Raw genomic sequence first — 13,011 nt, 5'->3', positions numbered from 1 at the left:
TGTTGATTCCATTTTCTTGTGTGCAATCAGGTCCTACTTTGATAAGCAAGAATGGAACGAGCTGGCCAATTAAACATTGTTGAGAAAAAAAAATGTCATATGAAACATAACTTCTCCCAATTATTAAAATAATATGGAGTTCTTAATTATTTAATAAATTATTATGAAGTATATGTCCAAATATGCTGGAGACTCCTCCAATCTGCTTTGATTTGTAGTGAATCAAACAGCTCAAGCAAAAGCACAAGCAACATAAAGTTACCACCTCCGTTTCTGTTTGCAAATGGTGTCCCACTTGCATAAGCGGAGAAAATGAAAGAAACCATAAAAAGAGAATTCTGAAAAGACATCAAAACATTAAGTAATTTGTTTTGAGAATGAAACCAAGTAATTACGAATCTTTTCTGTTGTGTTCATCAGTGCAACTATTGGCCAGGCAAAAGAGATAGGGTCTTTAAGAAAACCTGAGGCAACCCCGCTAACTTCTCTTTGTTTCACACTCGCTAATCATGGCGGAGTCCATGCAAAGGTAGCAATTTTCTTTCATGGAGGTTCTCTATTTGCCATACAGTAACATGCCTTTCTGGTTGCTGAGTTCTTTTCCTTCTGTCAGGTATGCAGTTGTGACAGGGGCAAACAAGGGCATTGGACTTGAAATATGTAAGCAGTTAGCCTGTAAAGGGATCACGGTGGTGTTAACTGCTAGAGATGAGAAAAGGGGTCTTGAGGCTCTTGAAAATCTGAAACACTCTGGTCTCTCGGATCATCTAGTTTTCCACCAGCTTGATGTGGCCGACCCTGCAAGCATCGCTTCTCTAGCAGATTTTGTGAAGAAACAGTTTGGGAAGCTTGATATCTTGGTATCAACATACATACCATACCATACCATATTTGCCAGAATCCTGCTTTTTTTTAATACATTTATTTCTTTTCTTGATTTTGGGTGATGAAAGAGATTCTCTTAATATACAATGACTCTTTCCCTGCCCATAATTCCAGGAAATAAAACCTACTAATTAAAAGTTTTTGATTTTCTGAGACTAAAATTTGACCTCCTGCAGGTGAACAATGCCGGGATAGTAGGAGTAAACATTGATGCTTTAAACGCTTCAGACATTTCCGGTGCTCAGGTAAGTCATCAGGACTGATCATTTATGTCTCCTTCACCAAAATTTGAAAAGTTCAGGGTGTCTTTACTTATTTATCTATTTATCTATTCATTGTTTGATATCCATCAACAGTTTTTCCAAAGTTTGAAATGTTTAGGCTTTCATTTATTATGTCTTTCAGAAAGCCTGACAACCTGAGTTTCTTCTTACCCATATGAAATATAGGAAGGTTGGAATACCATTTGGAGTAAATTGAGTGCAACTTACGAGGCAGCAGAAGAATGCCTGAAAACAAACTACTATGGCGCTATAAGAACAGCCGAAGCACTTATTCCCTTGCTGCAGTTATCTGACTTACCAAGGATTGTAAACGTTTCCTCCTCTGTGGTCATGTTAAAGGTAGAATCCCTACAGAAACCAAACCCTCTAAAGAGTAATTCCTGGCTTTCAGATACTATGACAGAGGATTGAATAGAAAGTTTCTTCTCACCTTTGTTGATCAGCATACTACCGGTGAACGGCTCAAAGGAATATTAACTGGTTTTACCACTGAAGAGAAGCTGAACGACTTCCTCACTGAATATCTGAAAGATTTTAAGGAGGGTTTACTAGAAAGTAAAGGTTGGCCAACCGCCTTCTCTGCCTATACAGTCTCAAAAGTAGCCATGAATGCCCACACAAGGATTCTGGCCAAGAAGTATCCGAATTTCTGCATCAACTGTGTTTGCCCTGGCTTTGTCAAAACAGATATAAATTTCAATACTGGTAAGTTAACTGTTGAAGAAGGCGCCGCAAGTCCTGTTAAGATAGCACTATTGCCAAATGGTGGTCCTTCTGGCCTTTTCTTCAATCGGAATGAACCTGCAAGTTTCGACTCAGATAATTGATGCTACTGCTATAAATAATACAATCTCACCAGAGATGCAACGCAGCTTTCGTTTTCTCTCATCCTGTCCCAGTACAATGAAATCGCATAAGAAATCTTGTGGTGTAACTTTCTTTTGCAAAGTTTGTTTTGTAAATTCCCAATTTATGTGGGTCAATTACACCATATGGTTAATGCACAGTGGACAATTTGCATAGGACTAGAATTTTGGTTTGTTATTTCTAAGCATTTTTCGTTTAAATTTCACTAAAATGAGAAAAATTAGGTTTACCCATCATCTTGAGAGGTAATTAATTTCAAGAAAATAAAAAAAAAATTTCTGAAACTTTCCGCTTGAAGTATGGTCTCTAATAAGTAGTAGTATTTGGTAAAATTTGAATATCTAAACTGTTAGACTTTAGATAAATGAACTAATTCTTAGCTATTAATTTAAAGTGTTAAATCTATAGGAGATTGATAGAATAAAGCAGTATACTTAAATAATACAAATTTTAAGACATGAGTATATGTTTCTCATTAAAATATTTGTACCACTATATGTGACTTGTTATGTTTAATGATTGAAAAAATAGTCTAAAGAGCAAGTATGAACTGAAGAAATCATTGTGTAGGTCCCTTTCTGTAAGCTGATTGAACTGATGATCCTTCTATTAGCTATTGCCCCGTACAAATTGGTAACCTGGGTTTTTCCACCACAACTATATTTGCATATTCCTGCACACCACAAAAAACAGAGGAGGGTTCTTATTTCTCACTACCAGAGTCCAGACCAGTCAGAAGAGGGCCAGAAGAGAGCTCTTTCTATTTCTCCTCATCAATGGCAGAAGTAAGGAAGAGGTAGTAATTTTTTCTTCGATAGGAAAGGACATTCAACCTGAAATCAATTGATTTTGGATGGAGTGGCACTTACTTTACTTATGTAGGCAGGATGCTCTCAACTTACCAGATTTGAGATTTCTTTATCACCACTTTAATACATAGCATCTGTAGTGCTTGTCCTGTTTTTAATTCTCTGAACCATTTTTGCTTTTCTTCTCAGATATGCAGTGGTTACTGGCGCAAATAAGGGAATTGGATTGGAAATATGTAAACAGCTAGCTTCAAAAGGAATCACGGTGTTGTTAACTGCTAGAGATGAGAAGAGGGGTCTTGAAGCTGTTGAAAAGCTGAAACAGTACGGCCTATCTGATACTGTAGTTTTTCATCAACTTGATGTTGCAGACCCTGCTAGTATTGCTTCTTTGGTAGACTTCATCAAAAAACAATTCGGAAAGCTTGATATTTTGGTATCATTTCAGTTCCAACTTACTGCAAAATTGGGATCTCTTTAGTATGAATTTTCAGTTAATCTGCCCTCCCACCCCTTTTTATTTTCTATTTTAGCTCTTTTCCTTTATCATTTGATATTGAATGATTAGAGACGCTGGAGTCTTGTGCAGGTGAATAATGCAGGAATTAATGGCGTAGAAGCCGATGCTGATGCTCTTAGAGCTGCAGGTTTTGCTCAGGTAATCTCCTAAATAAGACAAGGTTATAAGTACTTAGTGGTGAATAATACAATTTGATCCAAAAAACCTGTCCTTAATGTCCGAAGATGCTTTAGAATACTCTTCGAATATCAAAGTTTCATTCATTGATGCAGCGTGCTGCACAACTAAACTGGAGTTAGAACTTAGAAATTACTAAATCCTATTCTTAAAATTCTTACCTAACAATTTCACATTTTAAGTTAAATGGAAAGTCTCACAGCCCATGATCTCACACGTATCCATGCTTTAATTTGGAGTTTGAAAGTTCATTCGGTCAAGGTAAAAGTGGTCGAACGGTTGCTTAATTGGATTCTCAGATTGTACAATTAGCCTTAAAGATATTCAGCAAGATGATATTTGACCAATGGGAAACAGCAGTTCAGTCCTGTTTTTTTTCAGTAGTAATAAAGGAAAGGCTTTTTACTTGTTTGGGCTTCGTTTATTATGTCTTTCAGAAAGCCTGACAACCTGAGTTTCTTGTTACAAATATGAAATATAGGAAGGTTCAAGTACCATTTGGAGTAAAGTAAGTCAAACCTACGAGGCAGCAGAAGAATGCCTGAAGATAAACTACTATGGCGCTAAAAATACAGCCGAAGCACTTGCTCCCTTGTTGCAGTTATCTGACTTACCAAGGATTGTAAATGTTTCCTCCTCTGTGGTCATGGTAAAGGTAGAATCCTTACAGAAACATAACCCTCTAAAGAAATAATTCCTGGCTTTCTGATACTATAATAGAAGATTGACCAGAAAGTTTCTTCTCACCATTGTTTCAGCGTATGACCGGTGAACGGCTCAAAGGAATATCAACGGGTTTTACCACAGAAGAGAAACTGGACGACTTGGTCGCTGAATATCTAAAAGATTTTAAGGAGGGTTCACTAGAAAGTAAAGGTTGGCCAACCGCCCTCTCTGCCTATACAGTCTCAAAAGTAGCCATGAATGCTCACACAAGAATTCTGGCCAAGAAGTATCCGAATTTCTGCATCAACTGTGTTTGCCCCGGCCATGTCAAAACAGATATAAATTTCAATACGGGTAAGTTAACTGTTGAAGAAGGGGCCGCGAGTCCTGTTATGTTAGCACTCTTGCCAAACGGTGGTCCTTCTGGCCTTTTCTTCAATCGGAGTGAACCTGCAAGTTTCGACTCAGAAAATTGATACTAGTGCCATAAATAATGCAATCTCATCAGAGATGCAACGCAGCTTCCATTTCCTCTCATTTTGTCCAGTACAATTAACATGCATAAGAAATCTTGTGTGGTGTAACTTTCTTTTGCCAGGCCACCGTGGATGTAATGATGGTCTTCAAACAATGTGCTTGCTTAATTAAATAATCTTGGTCTTACCACAAAAAACCAACGATTAATTTATTCTCAGTTAGCACCAATAAAACTTTGTGTTTGAACGTGGAAGTATTCCCTGGGAGATTGCGTAGGATACGAAGCATTTGATTGTAACAACATTTATTTGTTTGTTTATTTTGGTTTGAGGAAATTTGTGGAATCAGATCGTTGATGACAATAGAAGTATGAACATACTAAAAAATTACAAAAGCAAAAAATAAAGAAAATTACATCAGTCATACATTGTTAGAAATTTTGAGAAGAAAGAAGAGTATGATTTTGAGGAAGTGAATAAAACATTTTCTTTAAGATATTTTTTCAACCTCAATGATACAATAAAGTTTTTAACACACTTATCAGAATTATGAAAATGAGAATGTAAAAACCTTGTTTATATAATAAATAAAGGTACACGTTTTTTTAATATAAACAGTCATTTCCTTTTATAACAAGACAATTCAAAAACTATTTCCTTTCATAATACAATTGTTTCTAAACAATTATTTTTAATAACCTTTTATAATACAACTGTTCATAAAAATTATATTTAACAACCTTTCATAATACAACTATTTAAAAGTTATATTTAATAAGGTAATTATTTGCAATTCTTTAGTCACAACTCTTCATCAATAAGACAAATATTAACAAACTATCTAACAAGCAAGATCAAGAAAATTTCATCAATCATGTATGAAATTTCTAGAATTGTTGTTTGTATTTGTTTGATTTTGACTGCTATCATACTATCTCTTTGACATTATATAAAATAAAATTAATTTAAAGCATATAAATATAGAAAGAACAAACGAGTAAAACAACTATGTCAATCTTAAAAACCAATTAAAGTAACCCAAGACAATTGATAGGTTTTACGAATTAATTTTACTGATGAGATGTTTTGAAAATTTTGACTAGTTGATTCAAATATAGATGTAGTTAAATTTTTTTGAAAAAATTTTCTATGAAATACAAATATTTTTTACTTTTCTCTTTCTTGAATAGCAAGTGGCACATTCTGAATGTCACAAAACCCACTATGCTAATAGTGGCTTGAATATCTAGAAAACTCACTACCCTACTAGACTACTCCAATTAAATCAAGTATTCTAGAGTAATCCTCCTACGTGACCTATATATATGAGCTCAAACAATTCATTAAAGAACACACATTTTGGGAAAATCAATAGTCTCTCCCTCTTTTTAAATATTACCTCTAAATTCTCCGAGCTCTTCTCCTACTTTATCCTTTGCTTTTCCACCTCTCTTTTTACCATTATATCTATTACCCATTGTCACAACACTCAATATTTTAAAAATGACTTTAATCTTCCTATTATTGTTTCCAACATATTTTGTTTTACTTGTTGCAACACCACTCTCTACCTATTAAAAAAAACTCATTTAAATTGTTAATTAAGCTTTTATCCAGATAAGATACAATTGTTGAGTTGATTTGCGACTCAAAAGTTGAAGATTTTTATTAGGTGAAGTTCTTGATTAAAAAATTACCTTGAAAACTGGAAAACTTATTAGAAAAGTTGAGCAACCATGCTAGATTTCGTTAAAACATCTTATGTTTATGCTGTTATTGAAAACATTTTATATACTTGTTCTTAGCACTTCAAAAAAAAAAATTGTTAAGCTTTTAGAGGCAACTTTTAGAGAGTAACAAATTAGAGCTTTTAAGTGCACAACAAGAAAACTTACATGTGTTTGATTGGATCATTGATCCTATGCTTGGGATAGTTTTGGAGTTGAAAAGTTGATTGGAAGTACAGCATAATATTGCATTTCAATGGCACTGGTAGATATGCTCCAAGTAACCAGTTCATTACCAATTTATGTGTCACTGCACAATTGTCAATTCTTTGCTTTTTTAAGTCATGCATTCCTCCCTTTTGCCATTTTGAAAATAATTGTATATTATAAAACTAGTCTTCGACCTATTAACATTTTAAGGAATTTGATGTATAACTTCAGAAACACAACTACATATTTTGATCCTCAGCATTAGCAATATTTAAAACATAAGGATTTTTATACCACTTGTAAAGAGATTGACGACTAAGATGAAGAAGCTAAAAAACAACGAAGAGAAGATGGGATGCCCAATAAAAGTGGGAAAGCAATGCAAAAGGAATATTAAGAGAATTTTTAACATAAAATTGATGAAAAAAACTGAATTCATCATATGATTTTCAATTTTCAAATTGTAAATAATTTATAATCACCGATGAGTGGTATATATATTAGAAAATTATTTTAAAAAATGTATTGAATAAACATAATTTATTTATAAAGATCTTGAACGTGTTTAAATTCAAGGAAAGGTTTACCTTGAGTCACTAGCATAAAAATATAACGATATTAGTCTTTGAATAATCTTCTTGAACTATTAAACTCAAATTATGTTTCTCATATTTGAATTTGTTATATTTGATGATTGGCCAAGCAAAAAAAAATATGGAGTCTAAAAAGTAAGTATGAAGTACATCTTCCTATTTAAAAAAATATGAATTGGGAACTTCTATTTTGAAAAAAATGAGTCTTATTTATGAGCTGCTTGGACCTATCCTTCCTTTTGTCGTCTATCGCCCACAAAAAATTGGTTACGTGGGGTTTTCCACTTCCATTAAATCTAGGCAATCATGTAACCACAAAAGAAAATAAAATAAACCAGATAAACATAAGAAGAAAAGCACCCCGAAAGCAACAAGTACGTTGCTTCTTATTTTGTAGAGGCTGAGGATATGTTTTTGGCACATTAAATGGTAGGCTGACTTTTTTGAGCATGAAAGACTTGAGCACGCATTGCAATGTCAGAGCTGCAATTCTGTCAAAATATGTCTGTCATTTGGTAAAAAATCATACTGCTGCCCATGGTTTCTAGTTTACTAATGACTAGTTAATTTGTAACTAGATTTAATTTAAGTTATGTCGGTTACTGTATACTATAAATAGATGTATCAGCTGTTGATGCAAGTGAATGAAGTTTTGTCAGTGTTCATGTTCTTCCTTTTTTAAAAAAGGGTTCCGACATATTTTCTAACTTCCAGAGTGCAGGCCAGAAGAGGGTTCTTTCTATTTCTCCTTATCAATGGCAGAAGTAACGAAGAGGTAGTAATTTTGGCTTCCATATGTGCTGTCTCCACGCTTTCAGGGTAACACAGCACCAATAACCTTTGTTCTGTTTTTAATTCTCTGAACCATATTTCTTTTTTTTCTCAGATATGCAGTGGTTACTGGTGCAAACAAGGGAATTGGATTGGAAATATGTAAACAGCTAGCTTCAAACGGAATCACGGTGTTGTTAACTGCTAGAGATGAGAAGAGGGGTCTTGAAGCTGTTGGAAAGCTGAAACAGTGCGGCCTATCTGATAATGTAGTTTTTCATCAACTCGATGTTGCAGATCCTGCCAGTATTGCTCCTTTGGTAGACTTCATCAAAACACAATTTGGAAAGCTTGATATTTTGGTATTATTTCAGTTCCAACTTACTGCAAAATTGGAATCTCTTTAATATGAATGTTTCAGTTAATCTGCCCCCCTCCCCTCCCCTTTATTTTTCTTTTTTAATTCTTTTACCTGTTCATTTGATTGAATGATGAGAGACGCTGGGGTCTTGTGCAGGTGAATAATGCAGGAATTAGTGGCGTAGAAGCCGATGCTGATGCTATTAGAGCTGCAGGGTTTGGTAAGGTAATCTCCTGTATAAGACAAAGTTATAAGTACTAATTAAGTAGTGAACAATACAAGGTTGATCCAAAAAACCATCCTTAATGTCTGAAGATGATTTAGAATATACTCTTAGAATATCTAAGTTCCACTCATCGATGCAGCCTGGTATACAACTAAACTGGAGTGAGGTAATGACTCAAACATCCCAGTTGTCTGAGGAATGCGTTGAGACAAACTACTATGGTGCCAAAAGAATGTGTGAATCGCTTATTCCCCTTCTCCAGAAATCTGATTCACCAAGGATCGTAAATGTTTCCTCCTTCATGGGAAGGTTAGAGGTAAACACGATGCAAAACCCTTTGCCGGTCAGAGCTTTTCAGCATAAAATTGATGCAGATTATTTTTCAATGAACTTGTTACTTTCAGGACAGTGATAAAGAAGGAACATAAAAGTATTTTATAATAATCAAATTTAAATTTTCTTTTAATTCTGATTCAGAAAGTATCAAATGAATGGGCTAAAGCAGTCTTCAGTGATGCTGAAAATCTTACAGAAGAGAAAGTGGATGAGGTATTGAGCCAGTATCTGAAAGATTTCAAGGAGGGTTCATTGGAAGCTAAGGGCTGGCCTACTTTTATGTCAGCCTATATACTTTCTAAAGCAGCTATGAATGCCTACACAAGGATCCTGGCTAAGAAGTACCCCGGTTTCTGCATCAACTGTGTTTGCCCAGGCTTTGTTAAAACAGACATCAACTACAACTGTGGGATCTTAACTGTTGAAGAAGGTGCTGGGAATGCTGTGAGATTAGCATTGTTGCCTAATGGTGGCCCTTCTGGTCTCTTCTTTCATCGGATGCAAGAGTCAGATTTTTGATCAAATTAGCTGCTTCTTTCAAACAAGCTTAGCTTGTGGTTTGGGAAAAGGGGGGTTTGAATAGGTTCAAGAGTCTGAATTAATGTTACATAATCTAGGTGTCGAATGCTTGAGTACAAAAAAGCCACTAAGTTTTAGCTTGTGCATGTTTATGATATTTGTCTTCTGTGTGGTTTATGAACAGGTTTAAGAGTCTCACTGTAAAAAATGCATTTGGGAGAATAATTAATGCGTGGTGTTCTTGCAGTCTGCTAGTACAAGCTTCTCTTGCTCCGACCTTTTGTATGTCTTGCTTTCCAAATGGAACTCATAGCATAAGAAAAAGATCTATTCATCTATACTATTATTAAAAATTGTCCTGGAAAATTAGGAGACATTTGACACCAGTGGGTGTTAATACGTGTTCTAATTGAGGTTGATGGAGAATTTTGAATTGATTTTTAGAATTTGAGCCTTCATTGTTCGGGGACTGTCTTTGCATTTTTGGCCTTTTCTTCACTTTAACTTGATTGGACTTGGTAGTATTGCGCCAATCTTTCTGTAGTTATCTTAACACTTTAACTTATAATTATTGAATTTTTAAATTTGACAATAATCTGACAATTAAATTATGTAATAAAATTATAGTTATAGTTTATAGATTGACACAAAGAAGGTAAAATTATTGTAATTTTATGCATGATTTTCAATACATTTATAAAAAGTTGATGGATATTGTTGAAATGTTAAGACCACTTTCTCAATTTAGTTTATGTAAAAATAATATTATTCAAATTTTAAATATAAATTTGTTATCAATACATAAAATTTTAAATTTCAAATAAAATAAAAACAAAACAAGTCCGAGCTTCTAATTGAAAAAATCTAACCTAAAAAGATCAAAATAAAAAATCTCAAAATCCAAACAAATGAAAAAAAAAACCCCAAATGCATACTTCAAAGGTCTAAATGCCACTCGTACATAATTTTTTTAACTTGGGAATCAATATATTAGGTTTTGGTTCATAATTTAATCCACCTTACGAATATAATCTTTTACATTCTGACACTTTTGATAACTGGACATGATTTTCTTTCATTTATGAAAATTTTAAAAAAATTTATTAATTAAAACTTTTATTAAATTTCCATTTGTAAGAAAAGTTTTCAAAATAATTATCTTTTATTATTCAATTTATCAAGTTAATAATTTTATTATTCTTTACTTTATTTTAAGTAATTTCATAAATTTTATTTATGCACAAAATTAAAAAACGGCTAGGAAATACTCAATTACTATTCTTTGACCCATTTATGCTGGTGGCAAGTTAAAGGCAGACTGGGCTTCTTCCGAGTTTCTCCACATCAATCATCAATGGCAGAAGTAACGAAGAGGTTTCTTCAATACATGCTGTCTGCTGGGTAACATAGTACCAGTTCTGTTCTTCAATTCTCTGAACCATATTTGTTTCTCTTCTCAGATATGCAGTGGTTACTGGTGCAAATAAGGGAATCGGGTTTGGAATATCTAAACAGCTGGCTTCAAAAGGAATCACGGTGTTGTTAACTGCTAGAGATGAGAAGAGGGGTCTTGAAGCTGTTGAAAAGCTGAAACAGTATGTCCTGTCTGATAATGTAGATTTTCATCAACTTGATGTTGTAGACCCTGCTAGTATTGCTTCTTTGGTAGACTTCATCAAAACACAATTCGGGAAGCTTGATATTTTGGTGAAGTGACTGCAAAACTGGGATCTCTTTAATTTTGAATATTCCAGTTGCTATGTCCTCCCCCTCCCCCTCCTCTTTCATTTTTCTGTTTTAGTTCTTTTCCATGTCCGTTTGCTTGAACGATGAGAGACGCTGGAGTCTTGTGCAGGTGAATAATGCAGGAATATACATTAATGGTGTCCAAGCCGATGCTAATGCTCTTAGAGCTGCAGGTCTTAGTAAGGTAGTCTCCTGTGTAAGACAAATTGTAGCTTGTTTATTTACATACTGTTTTTTGGGTCAAATTTACTTAACTGACATCATTGTAGCATCAAGCAGGTCAGTTGAGAAGAAATAGCACTATAGTATATTTTCTTTGGGTACAAACACATATATGGTCTAATGGCTTAGCAAATACAGCAAGGTTTTGAAATTTTCAATGTTATAGGCCTATGGCTTTTTTCTTTTTTGAATCTTTAGCTATTTGAAAACAATCATATGAAGTCATTTTTAGCAACCAGGACATAGTCTTTTGAGGATTAATGGTTTTCAATGCTAGTCTGTAGCTGGTTAGTCTTTTGGAGTAACTGAATAATATTTGCTTTATAAAGCCATAAACTTTTTCTAGTTTGAAACCAAAGTCCACATCTTTTACCTTGTAATATGAATTACATAGGCACTATTCTCTTCAAATTCAGGAGGGATCAATGCATTAAAACAAATATCTTTTCTTAATTATCATTTTAATCAATGTCATTAGGTACCTGTTAACATTTTTCTTTTCTTACTTAGTTATCAACGTTTTTTTATTCATATAACATATTTCTTGATTGGTCAGAGGTTATAAGTACTAAGTATTGAATAATTCACAATCCGAAGATGTTTTAGAATACTCTTGGAATATCTAAGTTTCACTCATTGATGCAGCCTGGTGCACAACTAAACCGGCATGAGCTAATGACTCAAACAGCCGAGTTATGCCTTCAGACAAACTACTATGGTGCCAAAAGAATGTGTGAATCACTGATTCCCCTTCTCCAGCTATCTGATTCACCAAGGATCGTAAATGTTTCCTCCAACATGGGGAAGTTAAAGGTAATAAGAAGTAAAATTCTTTGCTGGTCATAACTTTTTAGTTGAGTAAAATTGTCACTTCCAGGACAGAGATGAAGAAGGTACATAATTATTTTCCAATGATCAAATTTAGTTTATTTTTCTTATTCTGGTTCAGAATATACCAAATAAATGGGCTAAAGCAATCCTCAGTGATGCTGAAAACCTTACAGAAGAGAAAGTGGATGAGGTATTGAGCGAGTATCTGAAAGATTTGAAGGAGGGTTCATTGCAAGCTAAGGGCTGGCCTGCTTTTATGTCAGCCTATGTACTTTCTAAAGCAGCTATGAATGCCTATACAAGGATCCTGGCTAAGAAAAACCCTGGTTTCTACATCAACTGTGTTTGCCCTGGCTTTGTTAAAACAGACATGAACAACCATAGTGGGTTCTTAACTGTTGAAGAAGGTGCTGCCAGTCCTGTGAGATTAGCATTGTTGCCTAATGGTGGCCCTTCTGGTTGCTTCTTTATTCGGATGCAAGAGTCAGATTTTTGATCAGAACTGCTTCATTTAAAGAAGTTTAGCTTGTGGTTGGCCAAAATACAAAAAAGAAGTTTAGCTTGTGAAGAACTATTGATGTTTGTCTTGTGCGGTTCATGAATAGGTTTCAGAGTCTCAATCTAATATAAACATTTAGGAGAATAATGCATGGTGTTCCTGCAGTCTGACTGTAAAATCTTCTCTGCTCCGAGTGTTTGTAATTAGGCTCCATTGTGCCTTGCTTTTCAAACGGTTCTCATTGTTTGAAATGAGAGATAACATTATTAGCTTAAAATATGATTGC

At 34.3% G+C, this 13,011-nt stretch overlaps 4 protein-coding genes across 8 annotated transcripts; all 4 read left to right on the top strand.

The window, feature by feature from the left end:
* Positions 1–383: 383 nt before the first annotated feature.
* LOC18614186 (short-chain dehydrogenase/reductase 1-like) lies at positions 384–2,174 on the top strand. Of its 2 annotated transcripts, XM_018123000.2 has the most exons (5): positions 384–529; positions 614–860; positions 1,062–1,130; positions 1,335–1,508; positions 1,613–2,174. In XM_018123000.2, exons 1-5 carry the CDS (start codon positions 510–512, stop codon positions 1,994–1,996), a joined length of 894 nt encoding a protein of 297 aa, XP_017978489.2. In that variant the 5' UTR covers positions 384–509; the 3' UTR covers positions 1,997–2,174. The 2 variants fall into 2 exon arrangements, with proteins under 2 accessions (XP_017978489.2, XP_007051879.3); XM_007051817.3 differs by having other exon boundaries at positions 384–860.
* Positions 2,175–2,671: 497 nt separating this feature from the next.
* On the top strand, positions 2,672–4,881 carry LOC18614185 (short-chain dehydrogenase/reductase 1-like). 2 transcript variants are annotated; one of them, XM_007051816.3, is made up of 5 exons: positions 2,672–2,832; positions 3,035–3,281; positions 3,435–3,503; positions 4,024–4,197; positions 4,301–4,881. In XM_007051816.3, the coding sequence occupies exons 1-5, from the start codon at positions 2,813–2,815 to the stop codon at positions 4,682–4,684; spliced, it is 894 nt and encodes a 297-aa protein (XP_007051878.3). In that variant the 5' UTR covers positions 2,672–2,812; the 3' UTR covers positions 4,685–4,881. The 2 variants fall into 2 exon arrangements, with proteins under 2 accessions (XP_007051878.3, XP_088659081.1); XM_088802955.1 differs by having other exon boundaries at positions 2,764–2,918.
* A 2,693-nt stretch (positions 4,882–7,574) lies between these two features.
* On the top strand, positions 7,575–9,673 carry LOC18614184 ((+)-neomenthol dehydrogenase-like). 2 transcript variants are annotated; one of them, XM_018114105.2, is made up of 6 exons: positions 7,575–7,729; positions 7,929–7,989; positions 8,101–8,347; positions 8,503–8,571; positions 8,712–8,888; positions 9,050–9,673. In XM_018114105.2, exons 2-6 carry the CDS (start codon positions 7,970–7,972, stop codon positions 9,425–9,427), a joined length of 891 nt encoding a protein of 296 aa, XP_017969594.2. In that variant the 5' UTR covers positions 7,575–7,729; positions 7,929–7,969; the 3' UTR covers positions 9,428–9,673. The 2 variants fall into 2 exon arrangements, with proteins under 2 accessions (XP_017969594.2, XP_017969593.2); XM_018114104.2 differs by having other exon boundaries at positions 7,595–7,729; positions 7,936–7,989.
* A 963-nt stretch (positions 9,674–10,636) lies between these two features.
* LOC108663166 ((+)-neomenthol dehydrogenase-like) lies at positions 10,637–12,903 on the top strand. 2 transcript variants are annotated; one of them, XM_088802954.1, is made up of 5 exons: positions 10,637–10,801; positions 10,888–11,134; positions 11,283–11,357; positions 12,041–12,208; positions 12,321–12,903. In XM_088802954.1, the coding sequence occupies exons 1-5, from the start codon at positions 10,782–10,784 to the stop codon at positions 12,720–12,722; spliced, it is 912 nt and encodes a 303-aa protein (XP_088659080.1). In that variant the 5' UTR covers positions 10,637–10,781; the 3' UTR covers positions 12,723–12,903. The 2 variants fall into 2 exon arrangements, with proteins under 2 accessions (XP_088659080.1, XP_017982025.2); XM_018126536.2 differs by having other exon boundaries at positions 10,642–10,801; positions 12,345–12,903.
* Positions 12,904–13,011: the final 108 nt, after the last annotated feature.

Source organism: Theobroma cacao, chromosome 1, assembly GCF_053813885.1.
Source record: "Theobroma cacao isolate CCN51 chromosome 1, ASM5381388v1, whole genome shotgun sequence".
Lineage (NCBI taxonomy): Eukaryota > Viridiplantae > Streptophyta > Magnoliopsida > Malvales > Malvaceae > Theobroma > Theobroma cacao.
Note: the sequence above shows the minus strand (reverse complement) of the source record. Positions and strands in the feature narration are given on the sequence as shown.